Source organism: Sinocyclocheilus rhinocerous, unplaced genomic scaffold (assembly GCF_001515625.1).
Source record: "Sinocyclocheilus rhinocerous isolate Xijiao unplaced genomic scaffold, SAMN03320098_v1.1 scaffold3008, whole genome shotgun sequence".
Lineage (NCBI taxonomy): Eukaryota > Metazoa > Chordata > Actinopteri > Cypriniformes > Cyprinidae > Sinocyclocheilus > Sinocyclocheilus rhinocerous.
In genome coordinates, this window is record NW_015652302.1 from 14,596 (window position 1) to 26,286 (window position 11,691).

Genomic DNA, 11,691 nt, shown 5'->3' on the forward strand with positions numbered 1-11,691 from the left:
AAATATCTATATGGCAGTATACAGTATGTGGTAGTTTTGCCAATGGTATTGAAAATTAGTCGTCATGAAATCAAAAATGACCCTACTTACCTTTTTAGTGCACATTACTAGTCTTGTGGTGAACAATTGAACCGTGCAAGTCAATACACTGGGGAAAAAATTGTCTGCCGTCGCTTCCGCTCTGGAATGGTGTTCTGGCTCTGATGACATCAGTTTGATGGCTTTGGGAGAATCCTCTTGTTAAGTCATGATGTAAGGACTGCTGTTTCCGGGTCCATGCCTCTACTTATTTCACTTGAGAATACTATCTCAACAGCCATTTATGAGCACTATTTCATTAATATTACATATTTAAGCTTAAGCATTTAAAAATTTGCTGTGCACACTACAGTCTCCGTGTAAATATCGCCGGCTAAAAAGTAACTAGTAACTAGTACTCTGAGTAGTTTTTGAGAAGAGTACTTTGTACTTTTATTTAAGTACTATTTTGACACCAGTACTTTTACTTGTAATTGAGTATTATTTCAGCAATGTAACAGTACTTGTACTTAAGTACAAATTTTCACTACTCTTTCCACCACTGCTCATTTGTTGCCACCAACTGGTTCCTGAGTCTCTGAAAATCAGAGAAATAGGTAAGAATCTAATCTGAACTTGATTAACTATGTTGGCTTGATAAAGGCCTTGACTAGTTAAAGGGAGACTTAAAGGGGTCATATGATGCTGCTAAAAAGAACATTATTTTGTGTATTTGGTGTAATGAATGTGTTTATGCGGTTTAAAGTTAAAAAAACACATTATTTTCCACATACTGTACATTATTGTTTCTCCTCTATGCCCCGCCTTTTTGAAACGCCTCGATTTTTACAAAGCTCATCGTTTGAAAAAGCGAGGTGTGCTGTGATTGGCCAGCTATCCAGTGCGTTGTGATTGGCCGAATACCTCAAGCGGGAGACGGAAATGTTACGCCCCTCACATACTGTTGATGCCGTGTCCCAGCCGGAGCGACGAGACATAAACATTAAAACCCATTACAAACGAGGCATTTGTTGCATCCAGTGGGACATAATTACTGATTATAATGACTTATACTGTCTTTTTACGCATTGCCTTGCATTGCGCTGCGTAAACATAAAACCATGTCTGCATTTGTGATCGGAGAAATGACAAACAACAAGTGCTAACGTTAATCCACACTGCCCAAAACTCGCGTTTGAATCATCAGTGGCAAATCCTTTAAATGAAAACGTACTTACGTGAGTCAGAACTGCCGGCATTTTAGTCTAACGTAACTCTCCCAGGATCAGTAAACAGTCCTCCATAAAATGTGCTGCACACATCTGAATATTTGGGTTGAACTGTTCTGGAACAGTGTTGTAAATACAACTTAACCACTGATTTGTAGTCGTGTCCTCTTTTGGAAGACCAAACAAAGTAGTTTCGCTTTCACAACGAAAAACACAGCGGCCTAGCGTGAGCGAAAGCCCCGGCTTAGCCTGAGCTGAAGCCGGGCAAGAGTGAGCTGAGGCGGCGGGGTCGAGAACGGCGCGCCCGGCGGATCCGACGAAGGAGCGGTGAAAACGGTGAAAGCCAATCCGGCGATCCACAGCACTAAGTTGAAGTATTCCCTCAGCGACCAGCACAGATCAGCTCTAGGCATGACGAAGCGGATATCGTCCTCTTTTGGAAGACCAAACAAAGTAGCTTCGCTTTCACAACGAAGCACACAGCGTCTTCAGGACATGGCGGCAGCGGCAACAACAATACTACAGCGAGAATAAAAGTTACGCCTTCTTTCTTTGCGTGAACATTTGGGCGGCGTTATGCAAATCTTCCCACATAGTGAGGTAGACATGTGGGGGCGTGTTCGAACGAGCCATTTTAGGTAGGTGTGGCTAACTCTTAACTTTTATAAAGAATATCTCTTTGGATTTGAGACTTTAGTCTTTGCAACTTTACAGATCTTCTTTATGCACCAAGAGCTTGTAACACTCCAAAGAGAAAGGAAAAATTGAAATCGCATCATATGACCCCTTTAAGGCCCATTCACACCAAGGACGATAACTTATAAAGATAAAGATAAAAAATCATTCTCAATATTAACGAATAGCAGAGTCCACACCACAGCTATAACGAAAAAGGCACAGAGAAACGATATCGCTGAAATCACTTTTTGTTCCAGCTGATGAACGATATAAACATTGACACCCAATCAGAATCCATCCTGCTATAACGAGCATGAGAATTTAAAACGGCAGATGAGTGTGCGCTTAGAATAAACAGACAGATATCGTTCGCTGGTGTGGACGCTAATATCATTATCTTTATAGTGATCGTTACTGGTGTGAATGGGGCTTTAGAGAGAGTGAGTGGGAGAGAGCGAGAGAGATTGTAGGCAGTTGCTAGGGTGTTCTGACCTTCCATAATATCCACATAAGACAAAAGTTTTTGTTGCTCTCAAACTTGATGCACTAAAATTTGTGATTTATGTCATCCAAGCAGCCTGTGCATTATTAATAAAATAACTTGTCCTCTGTATGCATTAATGATAGACCTACTCTTACAAGCTCAGAGACATTTAGAATATGTTGATTTAATAGCCAATGTCTTGGTGCACTGGATATTTATATTTTAATAGTTATTTTTGATTGTTTTTAAACAGTACAGATTACTTCATGCAACTGTTCTGCACATTCGTGAGCACAAATGTGTATAACAGACCAGAAATCCACATGAACTACACATGGACACTTGCTATAGTGCTGCTGCCACACCTCATGCCATCCTATTAATAATTTTCTATATCTGCTCCTATATACAGCTAGTTATAAATACTATAACCTAACCCACACCCTAACACTACCAGAAAATGTACATTTTTACAATTAAAAAAATAATAATTTACTTTATTTACCTAAGGTGTAAAATATTAAGTCCATGTCTGATAATAAGTGAGCACCTTAAAATATTATTCTGTGTTAGATATAAACAATTAGCATGGTCTCTGTAGTTTTAGCCGGTAAAGACTTAATATAATATAAATTATTTATTATAGATGTCCAGTTCCAGAAAAATGATTGAGTTATTTTATGATGTTGCCTCTCCTTATTCCTGGCTGGCATTTGAGGTGTGTAATGTTTTTCGGCCTTGGTATACTTCATTGCCATGCCATCAGTGCTAATGCAGTGTCAGTATCATGCATGTGTTGATTTTTTGTCTTTTAAGGTGCTGTGTCGCTATATAAATGTTTGGAAAATTGATCTCAAATTCAAGCCAGCATATTTAGGAGTCATATACAGCTCAGGTAATGGGGAAAAGACATGATCACAACTAATCTAAATGCATATGTAACATTAATGGTCATAGCTTTTCAGATATTCCAAACAGTAAATGTATTCCTTATATACTGTAATTATTTAATCACTTTAAGTATATATGTACTAAATGTGAAACTCTACCTAGAGCAATAACCTTGTAACTGCTGAAGTATAATTTGTAACGATGTACATGTAGTTACCAACTATATGTGACAATTTGCATTATTGAATCTAATAAACAGACAGATATCGTTCGCTGGTGTGGATGCTAATATCATTATCTTTATAGTTATCGTTATTGGTGTGAATGGGGCTTTAGAGAGAGTGAGTGGGAGAGAGCAAGAGAGAGATTGTAGGCAGTTGCTAGGGTGTTCTGACCTTCCATAATATCCACATAAGACAAAAGTTTTTGTTGCTCTCAAACTTGATGCACTAAAATTTGTGATTTATGTCATCCAAGCAGCCTGTGCATTATTAATAAAATAACTTGTCCTCTGTATGCATTAATGATAGACCTACTCTTACAAGCTCAGAGACATTTAGAATATGTTGATTTAATAGCCAATGTCTTGGTACCCTGGATATTTATATTTTAATAGTTATTTTTGATTGTTTTTAAACAGTACAGATTACTTCATGGTAATGCAACTGTTCTGCACATTCGTGAACACAAATGTGTATAACAGACCAGAAATCCACATGAACTACACATGGACACTTGCTATAGTGCTGCTGCCAAACACTCTAAAAAAAAATGGTGCTATATAGCACTAAAAGTGGTTCTTTGGCTCGTAATCATAGGGGAACCACTTTTAGTGCTATTTAGCACTTATTTTTACAGGCGCTATATAGCACCTTTGTCAAATGGTGCCATGCAGAACCATAAGAGGTGCCATATAGCACTTTTTCTCAACAATGGTGCACCAATCATAACTCATCCATGGCTCCCAGCATGCATTGCGACATGAATAAATTATGCAGTTGCATTGTATTGCTTAGTATTTTCTTTTATTCTTACTATTTTATTTCTGTTGTGACTTTTTACTGCCCTGTTTTGTGATGTTCAAGAAATCATATCAAAATTATCAGAATATTTTGTCACCCTTGCTGAGATTCACATGCTGATTCTTCATGTCTGTGAGTGACAGAATTGAAACCTCTCTACAACCCATAACTCTAAAAGTGGTTTATACAATTTTCTCACATTGTTATGTAGTATCGTAGAACTGCAATAATATAAAACTCATAAAAGAACTACAGATTTGGATAAAATGCAACCAGAGACTCAGACGCATGAAATTATTTTACCATAAGTTCCTTGCCATCACATATGTGTTGTATAAACATTATTGTAACAGTCAAAGAGAAACTTATTTTAACCTAAAATTAAAGTCAAGGGTCAAGAGGCAACTAAAGCAAACACTATTCACCAAAACGGTAAGTTGAAAAGAAAAAAAAAACATCTAAACCTTAATTCTCAATAAATAACTTCTGTTTTAGATACTCCAGAAATAAAGTCTAACTGGTTAGTAATGTGTGAAGTTGGTGTTGCTGTTTGTGGTGAGGTCCTTTTTTTCTGAGGTCAAAGGTCTCATGTGCGGGCCCTGGAATATTTCCTTACGGGGGCCTTGGGGACAAAAAACATATCTTCAAGAAATATACTGTATTTTAATGTTGTTTTAACCCTTTCCCCAACTAAACTAAGAGACTAAATCCGAGTTCACACTGCACGATTTTAGCCCGATTTTTCACTCGTGGACAGGTTTTGCGAAATTGCCGACAAATGCCCGAAATCGGAGGCAAATCGGTGCTCGTTCACGCGAGTCTTTTTTTCTGAGGTCAAAGGTCTCATGTGCGGGCCCTGGAATATTTCCTTACGGGGGCCTTGGGGACAAAAAACATATCTTCAAGAAATATACTGTATTTTAATGTTGTTTTAACCCTTTCCCCAACTAAACTAAGAGACTAAGAGAGAGTTAAAGAACTTTTAAAGAACTATACAGGGGTAGTGGTGCTATACAGCACCTCATCGACTCCAAAGAACCGCTGAAGAACCATACAGGGGGGGGCTTAACTCTTTATATGGTAGTGGTGCTATATAGCACCTTAACCACTCCAAAGAACCGCTGAAGAACCTTTTTTTTTTAGAGTGCACCTCATGCCATCCTATTAATAATTTTCTATATCTGCTCCTGTATACAGCTAGTTATAAACACTATAACCTAACCCACACCCTAACACTACCAGAAAAAGTAAATTTTTACAATTAAAAAATAATAATTTACTTTATTTACCTAAGGTGTAAAATATTAAGTCCATGTCTGATAATAAGTGTACACCTTAAAATAGTATTCTGTGTTAGATATAAACAATTAGCATGGTCTCTGTAGTTTTAGCTGGTAAAGACTTATTTTAAAAAAATGGCCTTTGTCATGTCTATTTGATTACTTTTTATTTATGGCTTGCTGATTAACCGATTTTAACTGGTTTTTGATGCAACTGAATGTTGAATGGTGCAATCTTACTATGGACTATTTGAAGTCCTTCAACTTAAAACCATCAGCTGTCAGACACTGAATGCAAGTGCTGACGAAACAGTTTTCATTCTAAACCATAAACACTGGATGAAAGGTAAACCTGCACGCCCTCTTCTACTGTTTTTAATGGCCATTGATTGAGTCAGGAGTCGTGCCTGGATGTCTGAACATCCTAGAGAAACTTGAGGAGCTGGATAATCAGGTTTTGGTTAGGCTAGATTCAGGAAGAAGAAAATGTCACATAAACTGAATATTATAGATGAGATTAGTTTAACACAAGTAGAGATGAAGGCAGGGTCTGAGCATTTCACTGGATGTAGTGTAATTTCACAGGGGTTGACAGCTGTAAATGATACTCTGTGAAATGTAGAAATGGCTTGGCACTGTAATAAACCCTTTGGCCGTAAAAAAATATTTTTTAGCACTACAGAAAAGGAGGGTGTTACCAACAACAGCAAGTGAAGAGACGGAGCACAGGTGAAAAGGGTGGAGCTAAGTCACCAACAAAGGTGCAACCTAGACAAACACAAGCAGTACACCATAAGGAGATTCTCTAGAAACAAGGAAGGAGACTTATAAAAGGTACTGATGACACTGTAAAACATGGGAAAGAGTGATGTATTCAACAATGGGATATCATTTCCATTATGGAAAACTATCTGAATAGAGACAATCTAAACACAAGGAAAGACTGAACATCAAGGAGTAAGACCACCTACAACCACAGTGTCCAGCAGGTAGGCCAATACAGACCTGCAGACAAAGCCACCAAAGTGAAATACGTGACTTAGTCTTTTTGTTTACAAGGCAGGCCTACTTGTGGAATTAGCTGTCAGATGATTTGATTATTTATTGTGAATTAGTTTGTATTATAAAGTGCACAGAACACACATGTTGATGTCAAAACATTCCTCACTTATGTCAAAGAAGGACAAATACACTACAGAGAGAGCAGAGCATTATATTTGCCATTCAAATGTTTGGGGTCAGTATGATTCTTTAATGTTTTTGAAAGTCCCCCAAAGACTGTATTTATTTAAATATTAGTCAAATTGAAAATGACTGTTTTCTATGTTAACAGTTTTTTCCCCATGTAATTTACTCCTGTGTTGGCAAAACTGAATTTTCAGCATTACTCCATTCTTCAGTGTCACATGATCCTTCAGAAATCAAGTAACATCTTATTGTCATTGTTGAATACTTCTTGATACTAAAAACATTTTGGTGGAAACTGTGATACATTTTTTTCTGGATTCTTTGATGAATAGAAAGCTAGAAAGGAACAGCATTTATTTATTTGGAAATCTTTTTTTGAACATTATAAATGTCTTTACTGTCACTTTTGATCAACTGAATATTTACTGAATAAAAGTATTGGACAATTTTAAATACACTATTTTTTTAATACATTAAGTCAAGATATTTATGTCTAATACATCTCAGTTGCTTATGTGGGTTTCCCTATGTACCTCTGTGTATATGACGTGTTGTTGTGTCGTCTTTGAGAATGAAAAAATGCAGACAAACATGTTGAGACTCATAATACAAATAAAAAGGCTGTTCCTTGTATGTCAGAAACCGAGCTAATACAGTGGCCTTTTACTTCACAGTCTGAAAACACATTTAGCCACACTTACAGGAATAGAAAGAACACATTTATCTAGTAGCACAACACAGCTGACAATTGCAGCCATGAACACACACAAAGTATAGCAAGTATTAGTCTTGTTGTACTGACATTTAGAATGTCACACCAGACTGAGTGTTCACTGTTTGTTCACAAATGAGGCCATCTCATATTGCACATGGAGCATAAGTGTGTAGTGTAGCGTCTTTGAGATTATACTTACAAGATACTCTCATGTACAAACACATAATTTACTTACTGTATGTACACAGTAAATATTTATATGTGAAATCTATTTCTTAGTATTTTTCTCCTTTTTTCTTTCTGGGGTTATTTCCATATATATGATGATGTTGACAAAGATGTATCTCAACTACCCAAAGCCTTTTATGCTGATTCGAAACACTGATCACATTACGCTGACCCAGAATTCAGCATGATGTTTCATACTGCCATTATAGAAGACTTAGAACATTTAAAATCTACATTGTTTCAATGTTCTCCATATTTGGAAATCAACCTGAAACACAGCGCAATACTTTGGTAAACAAGTAGCTAATTTTAAACATCTCCAACCTTTTAAATCCACATTCCGTCTCTGCGCAGGATGGCTACCACTTCCAGTTCTGCGTATTCTGAATGTAAACCTGGAGACACATTGTGTGGTGAGTAGATCATGTATTTCGAATAAAACAAAAAGGCATCATCATCATTAGACGAGTATGTCTCCAAAGTTGTAAGCTAAAATGTAAAAAAGTTGCTCATATTCCGTCAACATGTGATTTGCTCCCTCAGAGATCCGTGTGTATGAACAGGAAGTGATAATCGTACCGGTGTTGTTTTTGATGAGTTTCTTGGTCACGCTGGTGTTTCTGCTGCTGCTGAAGTTCTGTCCTGAGAAGGTGGATCGCCTGCAACCCAGGTCCAGTCGAACAACCAAGACTAGGAGAAACTTGCAAGGCATTGATGGTGAGTGTCTACATATATATTTAAAAAACAACATGCCAAGAGTATATATATATGTATCATTTTAATATATATTTCAATGTTACTAAACGCATTTTGCTAAATGTATTAAATGCAAAATACATTTGCATGTATGTTACATGTATGATGCATAGCTAAATTGATGTGTACATTTTAAAATTGAATAAAAAGTTAATCACAAAAATGTATTTCCTAATTAATAACACATAATGTCTGTACATAATACAGGGATTAAATATTTGCTTTAGTGTTAAGCATAAATGTTGCATCTCAAATGCAAACCACTGTGCTTATGTGTCGTGGCAAGGGCTTAAGAATCGCGCCTCTAATCTACACATTGAGACTGTTTGCACAAAATGGTTTTGATACTGACTTCAAGTAAACAAACATGACATTTGGTCGGTAATATATTTTATTAAGTATGCTGTTCTGTTTTTTCATACTTTAATTCATTGAATCCCACCTAAACAGTCTCTCTTTCTATCTCCCTATATGTAGCTCCCCAGGGTCTGAATGCTCTTGAAGGTGAGCCAATAGCGTTGGACACTACATCTTACATGACGTTCAGCCCAGTTCGAGACTCCTATAGAAATGAACATGCCTCCTTCAATGACAACAATGTGGCCTTTACCGATGGAGGAGGCTCTTTTGGCGCCACAGCTTCAGCCTTCACAAAGCCCAGGGAACTTCTACGACAGCGACTACCGGAGAACTTCAAAGGGGTGTCTCCTCTCCCAGCATCATACTCTCTGAAGTCAGACAGCTCCGTCTCACTCTACAGGGCTCGTATGGAAAACAGAAATGTGGTGCTGCGTGTACTTAAAGGTGCCCGAGTGATTTATGATATAGTCATAACGTCTGACTGAGATCTTGAATTTCAGTTTCACTTTCCTTTTTTTGTTCTCATACTCAGATTCAGCCAGTAACCATGAAAGTCAGTCCTTCTTGGGATTTGCATCCTTCCTTTCCCAGTTAGGGCCCCATCCCTTCTTACCGGAGCTTCTGGGAGTTATATCCCTGCGAGCTCCTCTCATTACTGTTATTGAAGAGATGGAGAACAGAGATCTGCTCGGATTCCTGTGGAGGTGTAGACAGGTAAGAGGTCTGACCAAGATGTTTTATAGCAGCGGTTCTCAACTGGTGGGAAACAGCCATACATAGGCCATAAGTCAATTTTTGAAAGTTCTAACATGCCTCCTTTATCTTATGTTGTTGATCTCAAAGGTTGTGCATCTAAATAAACTTATTTTGGTGCAAATTCATTTGTTATTTGGAGTTAACAGGATAATGTTGGACCAGACGGCATGTATCAGATGACAGAAAAAAAGATCTTCACCATGGCTTCACATGTGTCCTCTGCACTGGTGAGCACAATATTGTTATCACCATTTTTCTCAGTGTCAAATCCAAGCATTTTGGTATTTGGCAATATAAGCACTAGTTGGAACAAATATGACACCAATGATGGTATCGTGTGATATTTTGGTTCAGTTTCAAGGATGGAGATCATCTGACCTTTCTTGCTTCTTTCTCTGTAGGACTTTCTCCATAGCAAAGATCTTCTCCACTGCAACATCAAAGCTCGCAGTGTGTTAGTCAGCAGGATTTGTACCGCAAAACTCTGGGGTTTGGGTGATTTGTATGCAAGGACATCAGCAAGTGCTAATCACAGTGAAGATTCTGGGAGAAAAAAGTGGCAGGCTCCTGAGCTACTGGCCAAGAGACCAGCCACTCCAAAAAGTGATGTGTAAGTAAAAAGCACAATACATGTTATCGGGAAAAACAATGTTCATGTTTTCAGCTCAAATACATGTATTTCTTGATCTTTTTTTGCAGTTGGTCACTTGGGCTGCTACTGTATGAAATGGTGACTCTTGGTGAGTTTGCTGTCCGGTTCTTTTGGGACGATTTAAGTTGACTATCTTGCTTATAATGATTAATAACTCTCACCTTTAACTTCTCTCACATTTTTGTTTATCCTATTCTTTATACTTTCAGGTGAAGTCCCCTTTGCTGAAATCCCTGCAAAGGAACTTCTACAGTATCATCAGCGAGGGAAAACCCTGAAGAAAACGAACAACTGCTCCAACTCACTGTAAATGCACCTTTAGAATTGTTGTTTTGTAAAATAATTGTATTCACTGGTTATACAGTGTGTATGTTCAAAATAATCAATTGTTACTACTGCTTTTCTCCAGTTTCTCACTTATCAAAGCTTGCTGTCAGTGGAAAGAACATGACCGCCCCTCACTGGCTGAGGTCAGGCGTAAACTCCAATCAGGAGAGAAGAGTGCCAATGACAGCAGTGTTCTCCGTGTGCCTGAGCCAATCAATATTGAACAGTATCTGAAGGAAGCAGGATATGGAGAATCCAACAACTACACCGTTTTCTAAACTTCACATGACTCTTCATAATACATCACACATATATAAGTATATTATTTAGTGTTTGTGGTGTAAACTGTTCATCTCCAGTGCTTCCTGATGAGTGAATTGACATTAAAAAATGTGAATGTATGAAATGTTAATTTTAGAGAATGTTTACAGATATTATCCTTTCTTTAAAATTCATTGAACAAATTGCAACATTGCCAAATTCTAGGATTTTATTTATGTTACCATAAATAAAATGCTAAATGTATTGTACAGTTAGATATTTGAACCTGATGCTGTGAAAAGGTGGAGTTTAAAGTAAACAGTAAACACAGAAGTTTCAAACTTACTTGACTGATCTGATCAAGCAAAATTTAGCAGTACATTAGCCAGATTAATGATGCAGCCTTGTTTAAAGACAAACCCGAGGGAACGGATTGTGAAAGCGTGCGCACGGATTATGAATTTGTGGGTACGGATTCAAAAACCGAAGGTACGGTTTACAAAATCTGAGCACACGGATTGGAAATTCGTGAGTACAGTTTATTAATCCGTGGGCACGATTTGTTAAACCGAGGGAACAGTTTAAGAATTCGTGAGTACGGTTTATAAACTGAGGGGACGGATTGCAAAACCGTCGCCACGGCTGGCCGCTGAGGAAATACATCAACTTCGTGCTGTGGATCGCTGGATCGGCTTTCACCCTGGACGAAGCCGAGTCCAGCCCGGGCTCATCACATGTGGTTGCTGCAAGCCCGTCCGCCGCGCCGTTCTCAAGCCCACCGGCCGCCGCTCACTCAAGCCGGCCGCCGCTCACTCAAGCCCTCCGGCCTCCGCTCACTCAAGCCCG

At 38.1% G+C, this 11,691-nt stretch overlaps 1 protein-coding gene across 3 annotated transcripts in view; it reads left to right on the forward strand.

The window, feature by feature from the left end:
- The window catches only part of LOC107714598 (tyrosine-protein kinase STYK1-like), a 25,274-nt gene extending 14,315 nt beyond the window's left edge, over positions 1–10,959 (forward strand). The window contains exons 1-10 of one of the 3 annotated variants that reach the window (XM_016520480.1): positions 6,392–6,591; positions 8,088–8,146; positions 8,277–8,450; positions 8,967–9,293; positions 9,382–9,563; positions 9,752–9,832; positions 10,007–10,215; positions 10,305–10,345; positions 10,467–10,563; positions 10,667–10,959. In XM_016520480.1, the coding sequence (XP_016375966.1) occupies positions 8,089–8,146; positions 8,277–8,450; positions 8,967–9,293; positions 9,382–9,563; positions 9,752–9,832; positions 10,007–10,215; positions 10,305–10,345; positions 10,467–10,563; positions 10,667–10,862 (1,365 nt within the window). In that variant the 5' untranslated portion in view covers positions 6,392–6,591; position 8,088 and the 3' untranslated portion in view covers positions 10,863–10,959. Of the gene's footprint in view, positions 1–6,391; positions 6,592–8,087; positions 8,147–8,276; positions 8,451–8,966; positions 9,294–9,381; positions 9,564–9,751; positions 9,833–10,006; positions 10,216–10,304; positions 10,346–10,466; positions 10,564–10,666 lie in introns of those variants that run through there. The other 2 variants (XM_016520481.1, XM_016520478.1) reach the window with 2 other exon arrangements.
- Positions 10,960–11,691: the final 732 nt, after the last annotated feature.